This window comes from Dendrobates tinctorius, unplaced genomic scaffold, assembly GCF_039654945.1.
Source record: "Dendrobates tinctorius isolate UK_male_01 unplaced genomic scaffold, ASM3965494v1 ptg000083l, whole genome shotgun sequence".
NCBI classification, from domain to species: Eukaryota; Metazoa; Chordata; class Amphibia; order Anura; family Dendrobatidae; genus Dendrobates; species Dendrobates tinctorius.
The window spans coordinates 14,073,167-14,091,217 of NW_027361751.1; the positions used below are offsets into that span (position 1 = coordinate 14,073,167).

Here is an 18,051-nt window from a genome sequence, read left to right on the forward strand (position 1 = left end):
AGACATGTGTTGTTAATTACACTTATGTTTGTTGTAATCACAACAACTCTTAATCACTCTGCAGGTTGTCTGTCACAAATCATTGAGGAATTCATGACAGTCCTAGGTCTGCTAAAATTTAAATATGGTTTTTTCCTTTTGATCCAGCATGAGTTAATGTCAGTCTCTTGCAGGCAGCGTTGTTTAGGCTGGGCAGCTGATGTTGTTTTATAACCACTCCCACCTCCCTTTAAATAGTAACATGACCCATCAGCTGAGACTACAAGACTACAAGGAGCCACTCATACAACTATATCAGCAGAAAATAGAAACAGTTATAGCTTTTGGAAGGAGAAATAAAACTAAAAAAAAAAAAAAAAAAAAAACAAAATAGTCCTGGGGAGAAGGGGGTTAACAAATTCTGTAGATAATAATAATTTTTATACTTGATGTCTAAGCAATTTGTTGGCCAGCATAGACTTCCGGTTGTACCCCTAGTTGTGCCAGGTACTAATACAGTTTTGTGCAAATTTATTGGGACAAAGCAAAAAAAACACATATTTTTGAATATTTAATAATAAAATGTTATAATGCACTGTTACATACTAATTTTAGTAAGAAATATGTCCTCCTTTAGCAGATATGAGATTTTCAGTGCATTTTGGCATTGATTCTACCAAGTTTTTTGTATAAATTCTTCAATTCTTCATCATGGAACCACACTTGTATGGCACTGTTTATCTTGCGTTCTTTGGTTGTACAGTCCATTTTGCCAAGATGTCGCTTCACAATGCTCCACAAATTTTCTATAGGATTTGTCTGGTGAATTGCCAGGCCAGTCCAGCACTTTTACTTTATTTTCTTCCAGGAATTTCTTCACACACTTGGAATTGTGGCATGGAGCCAAATCTTCTTGGAATGTCCCTTCAAATTTACGCATGAATGGCACAATAAAACGTTTTAAAACGATTATGTATTTGGATGAATTCATCATACCATTGACAAGAAATAAGCTCCCTGTACCATCAGCTGTAAAAAAGCCCCAAAACATCTGTTTTTGAGGGTGTTTTACAGTTTGTTGAATATGATCAGCTCGCAATGGTTCATTTTTGCTTCTTCTAACAACACTTGCTCTGTACCCTTGAACAAAAAGATGGGTTTCATCACTGAAAATTACCTTTTTCCACTGACTAGTTGTCCAAGATTTATAATTTTTTGCCCATGCGAGTCGTTTTGCCTTCATTGGAGATGTCAGAAGTTGTTTCTTTACTGGCTTTGTTGCCCTCCGACCAACTTCCAGAAACCTGCGCCATACAGTCGAATCGGTAATATCAATACCTGCAGCGAACAAGTCTCTTTGGAGGTCTTTACATGTTTTTCTTGCATTAATTTAACTATTTCCGAAAAGTGTTTTTTCAGTTCTTGGTGTCGTTTTCCTTTTTCTTCCACATTTCCCTTTTTGTTTTGGAGAAAACGATCCAGTTTCATTGTGTCTGCGAATTATTCTTGAAACGGTAAATTTTCCAATAACACAGTGGAAGCGATTTCTCTTACAGTCAGACTTGTACGTTCATTAAGAGTAATAATTCTAGAACTCTTCTGTGGAGTTACATCCATTTTTACAGGCACGAATCACATTGAGAGAAAAAGTACACTAAACCACTCCTCACAGAAACAAGCTCTCAACTGAAGCTGAGGGGGCAGCTAGCTGTTGTTTTCTGACTAAAACCAGTCAAACCACATTTTGTTACTCAAGGTTGTACACTCACACCTGTTCAAAGCAGTTAAAACTGGTTTGAATCACTGACTGGTAACCAACTTACGATTTTACTTAAAAAGAAATGCTTTGTCCCAATTAATTTGCACAGCACTGTAATACTACTAATATTCTTTTTCATGACAGCAGCAGAGTCCACAGAACGTACAATAGTGGAAAATAATTTCATAAACCTAAAAAGTAGCAAATATTTTAACCAGGGGACTAAATATAACCAGTTCCAATCTGCTTTGCTTTACAGGTCATTAATATAATAAATGCCGCTCAGGAGAACAGTCCCGTGACTGTGGCCGAGGCCTTGGACAGAGTTTTAGAAATACTGAGGACAACAGAACTTTATTCTCCACAGCTGGGAACCAAAGATGAAGATCCTCACACCAGTGACCTTGTAGGAGGCCTGATGTCTGTAGGTACAGCTTATTACCTTGAAGATGATTGTTCCTCCTCCGTCCCTTTTATTATATGTCCAGGTCATTGTGCTGTCGGCTCATGATGACTGTACACCTGTGGCCAGAAAATTTGAGACTGACAAGAATTTTGGTTTTCACAAAGTTTGCTGCTTCAGGGTTTTGAAATCTTTTAGTCAGATGTTTGTATGATTACTGGAGTACAGTTATAAAGTTTTCATACAAATACATCAAGTTTAAACACAAACTCAATATTTACAAGGGCCATAATGTTTCAAGACTTATGCCCTTCTCCCTGATGGCTGGATATCACCATCTCTGCCAAATCCTGGCTGATGACAACCCATGCTAGCATCATCAGTGCTGGGTGTTTATCACAATTTCTGTGTTTTTGTTTTTCCACTAGCTTTTTGAGGATTGACCACAGGTTTGAAAGCTGGGGAGTTTTCTGGCCATGGACACAAAATGTCAATGTTTTGTTCACTGAGCAGCTTAGTTAACACTTTTGCCTTGTGACATCGTGCTCCATCATGCTGGAAAAATAATTTTACATCACCAAATTGTTCCAGGATCGGTAGAAGTTTCTTTTGTAGGAGGTTTAGATACAATTCTTTATTCATGGTGGTGTTCCTAGGCAAACTCCCTTAGATGAAAAGCCACCACACATTAGTGGTCTTAGGATACTTTATGGTTGATACAGTCATGGCCGAAAGTGTTGGCACCCTTGAAATTGTTCCAGAAAATGAAGTATTTCTCCCAGAAAATTATTACAATTACACGTTTTGTTAGACATGTTTATTTCCTTTGTGTGTCTTGAAACAGCACAAACAACAGAGAAAAAAGACAAAGTGAACAGAATTTCACATAAAACCACCAAAATGGGTCGATCAAAATTGTTGACACCCTCAACTTAATATTTGGTTGCGCACCTTTTGGAATAAATAACTGCAATCAATCGCTTCCTATAACCATCAACAAGCTTCTTACACCTCTCAACTGGATCACTCTTCTTTTGCAAACTTCTCCAGGTCTCTCATATTTGAAGGGTGCCTTTTCCCACAGCAATTTTAAGATCTATCCACAGGTGTTCAATGGGATTTAGATCCTGACTCATTGTTGGTCACTTCAGAACTCTCCAGTGCTTTGTTTTCATCCATTTCTGGGTCTTCTTGATGTATGTTTGGGGTCATTGTTCTGCTAGAAGACCCATGACATAGGACCCAAACCCAGTTTTCTGACACTTGGCACAACAAATGTTCAGATTTCATCATGGCTTACACACAGTAAAGGCACCCATTGCCAGAGGCAGCAAAAGAATCCCAAAACACCTTTGAACCTCCACCATATTTGACTGTAGGTACTGTGTTTTTTTTTTTTTTGTAGGCCTCATTCCGTTTTCAGTAAACAGAATGATGTGGTTTACCAGAAAGCTCTATCTTGGTCTCATCTGTCCACAATGAAAGACTTGACACTCAATCAGTGTATGCAACAGGAATATTTATTAATGTAGAATATCCAGAAAAAAAACTATCTACCACAGACCCTCACCTGGTGCTGCAGCATGCAGTTTTCCTTTTATACATATGACTGATGAAGGTGTTGTATTGACCGAAATGTCTCTTGTTTTTTCTACAATTAATAGACATTGCTTTTGAATACACCGATTGAGTGCCAAGTCTTTTTACAATACTACTGACAGATATAGATCCTACTTGTCCACCTCCAATTCTAGAAGTGTCTTTTTTCACTCATCTGTCCACAAAACGTTTTCGCAGAAGGATTTTGGCTCACTCATGTACATTTTGACAATTTGCATTCTAGATTTTTTATGTCTCTGTGCCAGCAGTTGGGTCCTCCTGGGTCTCTTCCAAAAGTGTTTGTTTTCAATCAAATGTCGATGGATACGTCGCGCTGACACCGATGCATCCTGAACATGCTGAACAACTTGAATTTCTTTGGAACATGATTGAGGCTGCTTATCCATTATCCAGATAAGTTGTAACCTTTCAAGAATTTTTCTCTGCTGTCCATGTCGAGGGAGATTATCTACGGTGCCATGGGTTCTAAACTTCTTGATCATGTTGCGCACCATGGACTAAGGAACATCAAGATCTCTGGATATGGACTTGTAAACGTTAGATTGTTGATATTTTTCAACAATTTTAGTTCTCAAGTCCTCAGTTTTCTTCTCCTCTTTCTGTTCTCCATGCTTAGTGTGGCACAGACAGACACACAATGCAAAGAGTTAGTCAACTTCTCCCCTTTTTATCTGGTTTCAGGGGTGAATTTCATATTGCCCACACTTGTTACTTGCCACAGGTGAGTTTGAATGAGCATCACATGCTTGAAACAAAGTTGCTTACCCACAATTTTGGAAAAGTACAAACAATTTTGTCCTGCTCATTTTTGGGGTTTTGTGTTTTTTGGGTTGTTCCAATGCACAAAGGAAATAAACATATGTATAACAAAACATGTGTAATTGCAATAATTTTCTGAGAGATATATTTCATTTTCTGAAACAATGTAAAGGGTGTCAACACTTTCAGCCATGACGGTATAGCTCAGTACTTATGATTGTGCTTACGTTTTCTTCTCTGGACAATCATTCTTCCAGATGTCCCAAACAATCTGATGGGAGCTTCAGCTGATAAAATAACTTTACGCCAGTCCACTGCTGTCCCCACTCCGTGTGCTTCCTGCAGAGTGTCAGTCTGTCATTGCTTTTTTTCTTGGAGAGAAGTGGCTTATTTGCTGCCCTTCCTGAAACCAGGCCAGCCTCCAAAAGCTTTTGCATCACTGTCCATGCAGATGCTCTGACACCTGCCTGCTGCTATTCCTGATCAAGCTCTGCGCTAGGGCTGAACCAATCCCGTAGCTGAATCCTCTATAGGAGCTGCCCTTGGAGCTTGCTGGACTTTCTTGGGTGCCATGAGGCTTTCTTCACAGTAATTGAACCTTTGTCTTTAAAGTTCTTGGTGATCTGATAAACAGTTGATTTCATTTGCAATTCATCTGCTCAATCTTTATAACTATCTAGAGTTAATACAAATTGACTCTATGAAAACTGAAGTCGCAAACTTTTTTGTGTCTCAGAATTTATGGCGACCGCTGTAGCACTTATTACAAACAAATTACAATGTCTGTAAATTTATAATAATTGAAGCATGTTCTCTTTTCAGGATGGTTTGAGAAGACTTTCAGGAAATGAATACGTTTTCTCCAAAAGTAAGTTTTGCATCATGCTGGATTTGAAGTAAATGCCATAACAAACTCCAAAAGCGCCACCTTCTGGTCAGTGACAGTATAACTATAGAAACAGGACTTTACAATGCGGGATTATGCTCAGCATGCAATCCATCCTGTGAATCCTAAGAAATCGTTCAATGGGGGGCTCAATGGAGAATATTTTCCAGAACAATGTACTGTATAACACAAAGATTTTTGTAGCTCTGATGAACAATTCAAACGTATTTTGCGTTATGAGGCTTTGCTGCACCTGGATCAGTTGTATTACATGACATGAGAGTGTGATAATAGTAAAAAAAGAACGGCATCTTCTGGTCCGCACATAGGATGCTGACATAGGCCTCATTAAGATTTGATTTTCTCTCATAATTGAAAAAAAAACCAGCGTTATTCATGAGTGTGCTGGATCAGATTTTCATCAGTGTTTGGTCAGTCTTTCATCAGTTCTCTCATAGGCAGAAAAAAACTGATGGAGGTTTCTCAAGATTCTCTTAGCCTACTGCCAGTAAAAAAAAACAGATAACATTAAAAACTATTAGTGTGCTGCCAAGTTTTTAAGGACACGAAGACATGCATTGACGGGTTTAGCTAGAATAAAAAAGCAGGTTTCCTTCTTTAGATACAGTGGGTACGGAAAGTATTCAGACCCCTTTAAATTTTTCACTCTTTGTTTCATTGCAGCCATTTGGTAAATTCAAAAAAGTTCATTTTTTTCTCATTAATGTACACTCTGCACCCCATCTTGACTGAAAAAAAAAACAGAAATGTTGAAATTTTTGCAAATTTAATAAAAAAGAAAAACTGAAATATCACATGGTCATAAGTATTAAGACCCTTTGCTCAGTATTGAGTAGAAGCTCCCTTTTGAGCTAGTACAGCCATGAGTCTTCTTGGGAATGATGCAACAAGTTTTTCACACCTGGATTTATTAAAAAAGAAGAACTGAAATATCACATGGTCATAAGTATTAAGACCCTTTGCTCAGCATTGAGTAGAAGCTCCCTTTTGAGCTAGTACAGCCATGAGTCTTCTTGGGAATGATGCAACAAGTTTTTCACACCTGGATTTATTAAAAAAGAAGAACTGAAATATCACATGGTCATAAGTATTCAGATCCTTTGCTTAGACATTCATATTTAATTCACATGCTGTCCATTTCCTTGTGATCCTCTTTGAGATGCTTCTACTCCTTCATTGGAGTCCAGCTGTGTTTAATTAAACTGATAAGACTTGATTTGTAAAAGCACACACCTGTCTATATAAGACCTCACAGCTCACAGTGCATGTCAGACCAAATGAGAATCATGAGGTCAAAGGAACTGACCCAGGAGCTCAGAGACAGAATTGTGGCAAGGCACACATCTGGCCAAAGTTACAAAAGAATATCTGCATTACTCAAGTTTCCTAAGAGCAAGTGGCCTCCATAATCCTTAAATGGAGGAAGTTTGGGACCAACAGAAGTCTTCCTGAGCAATCATGGGAGAAGAGCCTTGGTGAGAGAGGTAAGAAGAACCCCAAGATCACTGGCGCTGAGCTCCACAAATGCAGTAGAAAGATGTGAGAAAATTCCACAAAGTCAATTATCACTGCAGCCCTCCATTAGTCGGTCCTTTATGGCAGAGTGGCCTGATAGAAGCCTCTCCTCAGTGCAAGACATATGAAAGCCCGCATAGAGTTTACTTAAAAACACATGAAGGACTCCCAAACTATGAGAAATAAGATTCTCTGATCTGATGAGACGCAGATAGAACTTTATGGTGATAATTCTAAGCAGTATGTGTGGGGAAAACCAGGCACTGCTCATCACCTGCCCAATACAATCCCAACAGTGAAACGTGGTGGCAGCATCATGCTGTTGGGGGTGTTTTTCAGTTGCAGGGACAGGACGACTGGTTGCAGTTGAAGGAAACATAAGTACAGAGATATCCTAGATGAAAACTTCTTCCAGAGTGCTCTGGTCCTCAGACTTGGCCGAAGGTTCACCTTTCAACAAGACGATGATCCTAAGGACACAGCTAAAATAACAAAGGAGTGGCTTCAGAACAACTCTGTGACCATTCTTGACTGGCCCAGCCAAGCCCTGACCTAAACCCAATTGAGCATCTCTGGAGAGACCTGAAAGTGGCTGGCCACCAACGTTCACAATCCAACCTGACAGAACTGGAGAGGATCTGGAAGGAAGAATGGCAGAGGATCCCCAAATCCAGGTGTGAAAAACTTGTTGCATCATTATAAGAAGACTCATGGCTGTACTAGCTCAAAAGGGTGCTTCTACTTAATACTGAGGAAAGGGTCTGAATACTTATGACTATGTGACTAGAGTTGAGCGAAACAGGTCGGCCAGATTCATAAGTCACAGTGTGAAGTCGGCCATGCGATCGTCGACCCAAGCGCCAAAGTCGGTTTTCCCAGAATGCCTGCACGTGACTTTTTTTCAGCCAATGAGCAAGGACGTACACTGTGGGCAACGAGATGACATGTGCAGCGTCCGGGGAGAGAGAGAGATTTCGCCGCCTCTAGGGTTAAAATTCATGCCAGCGAAAATCTTCCGTGCATGTGCACTTTAAAAATGCGGTCCGGCATGTAGGTGTGCTTACTGTACTCCACTCACTGTCGACTTTTATTCCCCATTGACTTGCATTGGGTTTCGTGTTTCAGTCGGACCTTCGACTTTACATGATAGTTGGCCGATTTCGTTCAAGTCGACTTTTGAGAAAGTCGGGTTTCATGAAACCCGACTCGACCCTAAAAAAGGTAAAGTCGCTCATCCCTACATGTGATATTTCAGTTTTCTTTTTTGATAAATTTGCAAAACTTTCTACATTTCTGCTTTTTTTTCAGTCAAGATGGGATGCAGAGTGTACATTAATGAGAAAAAAATGAACTTTTTTGAATTTACCAAGGGGTCTGTATACTTTCCGTACCAACTGTGCTTCTCACAAAATTAGAATATCATCAAAAAGTTAATTTATATATTATATAGAGTCATTACAGAGTGATCTATTTCAAGTGCTTATTTCTGTTAATGTTGATGATTATGGCTTACAGCCAATGAAAACCCAAAAGTCATTATCTCAGTAAATTAGAATACTTTATAACACTAACTTGAAAAATGATTTTAAAATTCGAAATGTTGGCCTACTGAAAAAATGTATGCTCAGTAAATGCACTCAATACTTGGTTGAGGCTCCATTTGCATCAATTACTGCATCCATGTGGCGTGGCATGGAGGCGATCAGCCTGAGGCACTGCTGAGGTGTTATGGAAGCCCAGGTTGCTTTGATGGCACTCTTCAGCTCGTCTGCATTGTTGTGTCTGGTGTCTCTCATCTTCCTCTTAACAATACCCCATAGATTCTCTATGAGGATAAGGTCGGCGAGTTTGCTGCCAATCAAGCACAGTGATACTGTTGTTTATAAACCAGGTATTGATATATATATGTGCATGTATATATATACAGGGTGGTCCAAAAGTATGTAGACAGTATGTGTAATTGGGTTATGAAGGGGGAGATTTTTCAAACATGATGTAAAGTCAAACTGACACTGTTGCCCATAGCAACCAATCAGATTCCACTTTTTATTCTTCACAGACTCTTTGGAAAATGAAAGGTGGAATCCGATTGGTTGCTAAGGGCAACTGAGTCAGTTTCACAGATCCAGTTTTCACAGATAAATCTCCCCCAAATCTGTTTTCTTTACAGATTATTCAGATAATTCTTAATGGCAAATAATTTAAATACAGATCAAAGAAAATGGATTTTAAAAGAATATTGGAAATCTCAAAATGCTGAAACAGTTAGAGCAAATTAGGTTGAAACATTTGGCACTCAAGCCCCAAAGAAACAAACCATTTACCGCATTCGTGACAAATTCGATGCCACTGGCTCAGTCCTTAATGCTCCAAAAACTGGTCGACCCAAAACAGCCTGTACAGAAAATAATAAACAACTTGGTACTGATACATTTGATCAGAGTCCAAAAAAGTCCACCAGAAGAGTCTCTTTAGAATTGGGAATGTCAGGAGCTTCCATCATGCGAATCTTGAAATCTATTGGGTGGAAAGCTTATCGTCCACGTCTAATTCATGGTTTACTGGAGGATGATCTAGACCGGCGGCTGCAATTTAGTGAGATTATGCTTAACGAAATTGAAGAAAATCCATTAATTTTAGATAACGTTATGTGGAGCGATGAAGCTTCTTTCAAATTATCTGGCCATATTAACAGACATAATTGTATTTACTGGTATAATGAGAACATGCATTTAACATTAGCGCAACAACTAAATGAGCCTGGTGTCAATGTTTGGGGTGGTATTTCAAGTTTTGGTGTTTTTGGACCATTGTTTTTTTTTTTTTTATGGAACAATCACAGGAGATAAGTATCTCGAAATTCTAATGAATCAAGTTGTTCCCCAGTTACAGCAACAGCCTAATTCAAATGACCTTTATTTCCAACAAGATGGGGCCCCTCCACATTATTCAATGGATTCAATAAATGGATTGGCCTTAGAGGCCCACTGGATTGACCGGCACGTTCACCAAACTTGACCCCAATGGATTTTTTCTTTTGGGGAGTACTCAAGGACAAAGTTTATAGTCGAAAACCAAAAAAGTGTCAGTGATTTGAAAAATTACATAAGAGATGAATTTCAAGAAATTAATACCCAAAGAGACTTGTGCAAAAAAGTTTGTGGAAGCGTAAGAGGCAGACTTCAAAGCTGTGCAAATTGTGATGGAAAACAGTTTGAGCGCCTGCGTTGATAAAATTTAAGGGCTTTTGTATTATTGTTCAGAATAAAATTTAATTGTCAATGTTATGCTTGTGTTAGTAAATATAATTTTATATATAAATCAAAATAAATGTTATTTTCTGTTCACCTACTTTTGGACCACCCTTTATGTATATATGTATATTTGAAGTTTGCAAAAAAATATATGAACTGCGCCAAAGACTATTAAGGGTACATGATCTACCGTGAAGTACATATATAGAACACGTACGTGAAAAACAGACAGAGGAAAATGGACCTGAGAACCTTCACTCTGTATTAAGTTAGCAATGAATGTTGCTGTAATGTGTCATGTGTCAAATGCTTATGAACGAAAGATAGATATGCGTTAGATATACAGTATAATAGTTTTATGGTTGTGTTGTAGAAGGTATTTCTTCTTATTATTCCAGATATACACCACAGCCATAGTCACCTTTCTGTGCCAGTGACCATTAATGACGTGCCACCTCGGATAGCTCAGTTATTGGATGATGAGGATTCCTGGGACTTTAACATATTTGAATTAGAAGGTGTTACCCATAAAAGGTGAGTGGTGGTGACACCTCACAGATGTTCTCCGTGCCCAGGTGGATATCAAAACAATTACACCTAATGCATTTTATTTGCAAAGAAGGCAAACATGTTGGTGAAGTTTTCATCAAGTAAATGTTTAAAAAGTCACCCAACTTTTTTTAATTTAGCAACCCTCCGGGTATTGCAAAGTTATGAATTTTTATAAAATGCTTTATTACCGTACCTTATTTTGCTTTCTTCTCTCCCAAACATCACGTTGCATTGCTGCTTCACACGATCAGTTCATGCTTCTTTAGAAACTGTTTTCAGCTGCTGCTCAGCCAAGATCCATACACTATTTACAAGCAGAGTCCATATGAGAATTCCCCTCTGAGTTCTCTACTCCCTTACTCAGGGGAAGGTTCTGCTTACATCTACATATATAAACTTGCTGAGATTCTCAGCCAGAAAAGTTAGCACGTGTCATACTTGTTTTTTCGCACCTAGTATCCATATGTCATGTGAGTTCAGTGTACGTTTTTTTCTCAACTTTTGATATCCGTATGACATGCGTATGCAATCAGTATGCAACTCGTTTTACATACAGTAATTCTCTGTTATTTAAAGCTAGTTTTCTAACTAATAAAACAATCTTATATCTCATATATCTATAGATAGATTTCAGTGATATATTGAACCAGTGCACTGTATGAGTAGTTTACTGTACATGCATTTAGCTAATAAATATAAAATTAAATGCAAAAAATGTCGTGGGGTGCCTTTTATTTTTAATAACCAGCAGAGGGAAAGCAGACAGCTGCTAGCTGGTGATATTATTCTGGGAAGGGGGCAATAAACATGGTGCTTCCCAGGCTATTAATCAGCTCACAGCTGTCTACTTGGCCTTTACTAGTTATTTAAAAGAGGGACCCCACAAAAAAATGTGGGCCCCCCTTATGTTTAATAAGCAGCAAAGGCTAGGCAGACAGCTACAGGCTGATATTAACAGGCAGGAAAGGGGTCCATGAATACTGTCCCTCTCCCAGACTAATAACACCAGCCATCAGCCACCCCAAATATAGCACATCCATTATATGTGTCAATTCTGGCGCTTAGCCTTGGCTCTTCCCGTTTGCCCTGGTGTGTTGGCAATCCGAGTAATATTTTTGGGGTTGATGTCAGCAGTGTACTGTCTGCTGATATCAAGCCCAGGGATTAATAATGGAGAGGCATCTATAACACACCCCTATTACAAACCCCATAGTCAAAAAAATAAACACAAACATAGAAAAATCCTTTAATTGTAAAAAGCACTCCCGACCCTCTTACTGATGTTAGCTCTCGCCACAGCAGCTGGATTCACATGCTACTCTCAGTGTGTTCCGACGGCCATGGTGAGCAGTCACATTACTGATGTCACCACTCAGCATTGCGTGCAAATGTAGCAGAATCAGGGAGCATCGTGGGACCCTGTTATGGATTTACGGCAGATCCCTTTGGATTATTTTATTTTTTAAAGGGAATCTGTCACCTATTTTTTTTGTATATAAGCTGCAGCCAACGCCATTAGGGGCTTATCTACAGCATTCTGTAGATAAGCCCCTAATGAAGGGTTAATAAACTTCTTGAATGTGGTTTTGAGCACCTTAAGGGGTGCAGTTTTTAGAATGGTGTCACTTTTGGGTATTTTCTATGATATAGACCCCTCAAAGTGGCTTCAAATGTGATGTGGTCCGTAAAAATAAAATGGTGTTGTAAAAATGAGAAATCGCTGGTCAACTTTTAACCCTTATAACTTCCTAACAAAAAAAAATTTTGATTCCAAAATTGTGCTGATGTAAAGTTTATTAAGTTTTTTGTGTGCTGTATCTCTGTGATTTAAGAGCATAAAAATTCAAAGTTGGAAAATTGCGAAATTTTTAAAATTTTCGCCAAATTTCCGTTTTTTTCACAAATAATCGCAAGTTATTTGAATGAAATTTTACCACTAACATGAAGTACAATATGTCACGAGAAAACAATGTCAGAATCACTGGGATCCACGGAAGCGTTTCAGAATTATTACCTCATAAAGGGACAGTGGTCAGAATTGTAAAAATTGGCCCGGTCATGAACGTGCAAACCACCCTTGGTAGTGAAGGGGTTAATAATATTAAATGGGTGAAAGAGGTTCGGGGAGTGCTTTTTACAATGAAAGGACTTTTCTGTGTCTGTGTGTTTATTTCTTTTGGCTACGGGGTTAGTAATGGGGGTGTTTTATAGGCGCCTTTTCACCTGGGCATGATGTGAACATTTCACAGCTGACATCAACCCCAAAACCATTACCCCGATTGCCAACACACCAGGGCAATCCTGAAAAGCCAAGGCTAAGCTCCAGAATTGGAGCATCTAATGAATGTGCCTTTTCTGGGCTGACTGAGGGCTGGTGTTATTATTCTGGGAGGGTGCCAATATCCATGGCTCTTTTTTAGCCTATTAATATCATCCATCAGCTGTCTGCTTAGCCTTAGCTGGTTATTATAAAATAGGGGGGGACCCCACCCCACCCTATTTTCATTTACCGTATATACTCATGTATAGGCCCAGATTTTCAGCACAATTTTTTGTGCTGAAAACACCCCTCTCAGCTTATACACGAGTCATACATCAATACTCACCCTCCGTAGCTGGATCTCCGTCTTCCCTGCATCTCTCTGTTATCCTGTTCCTTTCCAGACCCCGCTCATTAAGGTCATGAATATGGAAGCATATCTACTCCCATTCATTACCTTAATGAGCCGGGTCACATGACCGCTTTGCAAAGGAACAGGAAGAGCTGTCAGCCCAGATAAAAGAGATGCAGGGAAGATGGAGATCCAGGGAATCCGGGAGGGTGAGTAGGAGGGGAGGGGGTTATGTGTACTGTTTGGCACTGCTTATGGGGCACTCTTGCACTGTTTGTGTGCTCTCTGGCATTGTTTATGGGGGAATTGTGGCACTGCTTATGGGGGAATTGTGGCACTGCTTATGTTTACTGTTTTGCACTGCTTATGGGGCACTCTAGCACTGTTTGTGTGCTCTATGGCATTGTTTATAGAGGAATTCTGGCACTGCTTATGGGGGAATTCTGGCACTGCTTATGGGGTAATTCTGGCACTGCTTATGTGTACTGTTTGGCACTGCTTATGGGGCACTCTGGCACTGTTTGTGTGTTTTTTGGCATTGTTTATGGAGGAATTCTGCCACTGCTTATGGGGCACTCTGGTTCAGTTTATATGTACTGTCTGACACTGTCTATGGGGACAATATGACACTGGGGACAATATGGCACTGTTTATGGGGGCACTCTGGTACTGTTATGTACTCTTTGGCATTGCTTGTGTGTACTCCCTGACTGCTTATGGGGCGCTCTGGCATTGTTATATGTACTCCTTGACTGTTTATGGGGGTGCTATGATATTATGTGTACTCCCTGACTGCTTATGGGGGCGCTCTGGTACTGTTATGTGTACTCCCTTACTGTTTATGGGGGCGCTCTGACACTTGGAGCTTTCTCAGTGTCACCGGTGATTATACCATTATTACATGATATTATGTGATGACTGTGATACCAGGACAGGGATGAGGGAACAATGCATACCCGGCTTAAACTCGAGTCAATAAGCTTACCCAGCTTTCTTTGGCAAAATTAGGTGCCTCGGCTTATACTCGGGTCAGCTTATAAACGAGTATATACGGTAATTTTATACTTATTAGCTAAATACATGTACAGTAAACTACACACCCACTACACTAATTATACATCTCACTGACATCTTTTTATCTATATACAATATCTGTTCTATTTATCTATTTTGTCGTTTCGCGCTGTGAATTTACTGTACTTGGCTGACGAAATGTCAGGTTTCCGATGAGATGTGCACTTAAAAATCGGTCGGCACACGCATCATCCGTGTGCCATGTGATTTTTTTCTCGCAGCTATTGATTTGCATTGGTGAGTGTAGGCCATTTTAGGTATCCATGTGCAGCATGCTGTGATTTTTTTCCTCAACCCAGTTCCAGGTGAGGAAAAACTTGCAGATGAACACTGCCTCATTTAATAACATTTGTGAGAGTGTAATGTGATTTTTTTCTCACATTGCACTCTCCGATTTTATACGTAGATGTGAGCAAAGCCGAACCCTCATATTGTAGTCGTGTAGGGAGGAGGGCCCCCGCAGAGTGCCCGGGCCGGAACCAAACGGACCGCCATCTAGCTTCCTAAGGGAACTGTACCCGGGGAACGGAGGAGGAGAGTGGACTGCTGGGAGTGACAGGACAGCAAGGGGAGGGGCGAGTATAAAAGGGACAGGGAGCGCTCAGGGGAGTCTGTTGGCAGAACCGGCAGACACGAAGCAAGAGACTGTGGGAGTTTGAGAGAGCCAGAGTGACAGACGGTGACCAGAGAGGAGAGCAGCGGCAGAGGGGAGATTTACAGTGGCCTGCGGAGAGGAAGCGCCGAACTTACCGACAAGAGACTGCCGCTTCACTCCAATACGGGGTCACGACCTGCCCACGGTCGTCCGCAGCTGTTGCAGCTGTGTTCCAGCCTGTTGCGGCCTGTTCGCCGCCTCTCGCGGCCGCTGCCGCTTCACTCCAGCCTGCGGCTGCGGCCTGCCCGCTGCCGCCCCACTTCAGTCCGCGGCTGCGGCCTGTTCATCATCGCCCGCAGCTGACATCACCCCGCTGCAGTCGGCAGTTGGGGCCTGCTCCTTGCCTACAGAGAAACTCTTTGCCCAGGCCCAGGCCATGCACGTGGCCTGCCAACGGCCACTCCTGGTAACTGCAACACAACCCTGCTTGGGGACTGGAGTCTCATTGAACTCGCTAACTAGCGGAACCCCGCTGTTTCTACAGGGGGTTACCTCATCAAAGGACTCCCTCAGGGCTTGTTGTGCTCCAACTCCTCCTGGGCGCTGGGGCGCCTGAAGATTACGACAGATCTTCAGCAGCTGGGCCCATTGACATTACACTACGTGACCTGTTGGTGACTGGACTGCGGGACCCGCTAATAAAGCAGGCATTACGGGAGCAGGTCAAAATGAATCCACGTATGGACTTTTCAGAGGTGGGAAGTCAAGCACGCGCTCGAGAGCTGGAGCAGGGGATGGCGGTCCCCGTGGGGAAGGTCCGGAGTGTGGAGGCTTCCGTGAACGCAGTTGAGGAGCCTCAATGGGTGGAGGGGATGAAACAAGAATTGAAGAACATCAAGGGCACGTCGGTCAAAGTGAAAAGAAGGACTGAGTCCGGGACTGGACGGCCTAGTTTCAATCCCAACCCCTGGGGGCCCCGTTCCACCCGGGGCGGTGGGTCTTCGCAGACCCGGAGCTATGAGTGCGGGGAGCCGGGCCACTTCGCCCTAGAGTGTCCGCGGTGTGGGATAAAACCCACCTCGGTGGCCATTAAACTAGAGGGCTCCGGGCTGGGGGGATGCCGCTCGGAGCCAGACACAACTCTGCTTGGGGACTGGAGTGTCATTGAACTCGCTAACTAGCGGAACCCCGCTGTTTCTACAGGGGGTTACCTCATCAAAGGACTCCCTCAGGGCCTGTTGTGCTCCAACTCCTCCTGGGCGCTGGGGTGCCCGAAGACTACAACAGATCAGCAGCTGGGCCTAGCGGCTGCGACGCCAAAGCAGCTTCATCAGAGACGCCGAGGGACGTCAGGACGGATAAGTGACACTATAGGAAATAAGGATCCGTAGTCGGCCATATCGTGGCCCTATAGTAACCGGCCTTTGCCGGGTTAGTCGTGTTCTCTTTAATAGTGTTTGGTTGTACTGAGTCCCTGCGAGGACAATAGCTGTTACTTTGTTTTGGTTGCTTAGTATAGCCCTAGCGGCTTAAATTTATAAAAGTTTCTCCCCAAAGTACAACTCAGTCTCGCGTCTCGTCACTGCATCCTGCGTACCTGCTATTACCTACATTCGTACACAGTACACAGCAATTGATAGCAGCTTCTAAAGAAGCATCAACAGGTCAGGAGCAGCATTGCTGCAACATGGTGTTTGGGACAGAAGGAAGCAAATTGAGGTAATGAAGTGTATTACAAAAATTCACAAAAATGCAATCAATGGAAGATAAATGATTGTTGCCACACTTCCCAGACGTTAACAGACTGTTGTAAAGATAAAACGGAATGCTACTCAACGGTAAATATTTTCCGGGCACAACTTTTTTGAGATGTTGCTGCTTTCAATTTTCAATTTCTAAATGAGTTATTTATTTCAAATGAAATGGAAAAATTTAAAATCAACTTCTGGTCTGTGTTCTATGTTCTGTTGTATATAATAATAAATTTATAATAAATTTTATTTTTATAGCGCCGACATATTCCGCAGCACTTTACATTTCAGAGGGGATTTGTACAGACAATAGACATTACAGCATAACAATAATCACATACAGTAGATTATAACAAATACCAAGAGGAAAGAGGGCCCTGCTCGCAAGCTTACATTCTATGAGGAAAGAGGGAGACACGAAAGTTGGGTGGTAACATCTACCCTGATTGTATGGACCAGTCATAATGTTAAGTGTGTAACAGTACAGACACAGAGGGCTAATGGAGGCATAAAGCATGTGGGAACATGATGCGGGGAACCTGGTTATGGTAAAACTTTTGGCTCTGCCACACAGGGATAGATTAGGTTAATGTGTTGGGGTGGTAGGCCAGTCTGAATAAATGCGTTTTCAGGACACGCTTAAAATTGTGGGGATTGGGGACTAATCGTATTGACCTGGGAAGTGCATTCCAAAGAATTGGCGCAGCACGTGTAAAGTCTTGGAGACGGGAGTGGGAGGTTCTGACTATTGAGGATGCTAATCTCAGGTCATCAGCAGAACGGAGGGCGCGGGTAGGGTGGTATACTGAAACAAGGGAGGAGATGTAGGGTGGTGCTGAGCCATGGAGGGCTTTGTGAGTGAGGGTAATAAGTTTATACTGAATTCTGGAGTGGATGGGTAGCCAGTGTAATGACTGGCACAAGGTAGAGGCATCGGTGTAACGATTGGTGAGGAATATGATCCTGGCTGCAGCATTCAAGACAGATTGGAGGGGGGAGAGTTTGGTAAGAGGGAGACCGATTAGAAGAGAGTTACAATAGTCGAGACGAGAATGAATAAGAGAAACAGTAAGAGTTTTTGCAGAGTCAAAGGTAAGAAAAGGTCGAATTCTAGAAATGTTTTTGAGGTGCAGATGACAAGAGCGAGCCAGTGATCGAATGTGGGGGGCAAAGGAAAGCTCGGAATCAAGTATGACCCCAAGACAGCGGGCCTGTTGCTGGGGAGTAATAGTGGAACCACACACAGAAATGGCAATGTCGGGTATAGGTAC

General features: G+C 41.6%; 1 protein-coding gene across 3 annotated transcripts in view; it reads left to right on the forward strand.

Moving 5' to 3' along the window:
• Positions 1-18,051, forward strand: part of PDE8B (phosphodiesterase 8B) — a 221,753-nt gene that overhangs the window by 180,755 nt on the left and 22,947 nt on the right. For all 3 annotated transcript variants that reach the window (XM_073584138.1, XM_073584137.1, XM_073584136.1), the window contains 3 exons: positions 1,998-2,162; positions 5,343-5,388; positions 10,595-10,730. In XM_073584138.1, the coding sequence (XP_073440239.1) occupies positions 1,998-2,162; positions 5,343-5,388; positions 10,595-10,730 (347 nt within the window). The remainder of the gene's footprint in view (positions 1-1,997; positions 2,163-5,342; positions 5,389-10,594; positions 10,731-18,051) is intronic.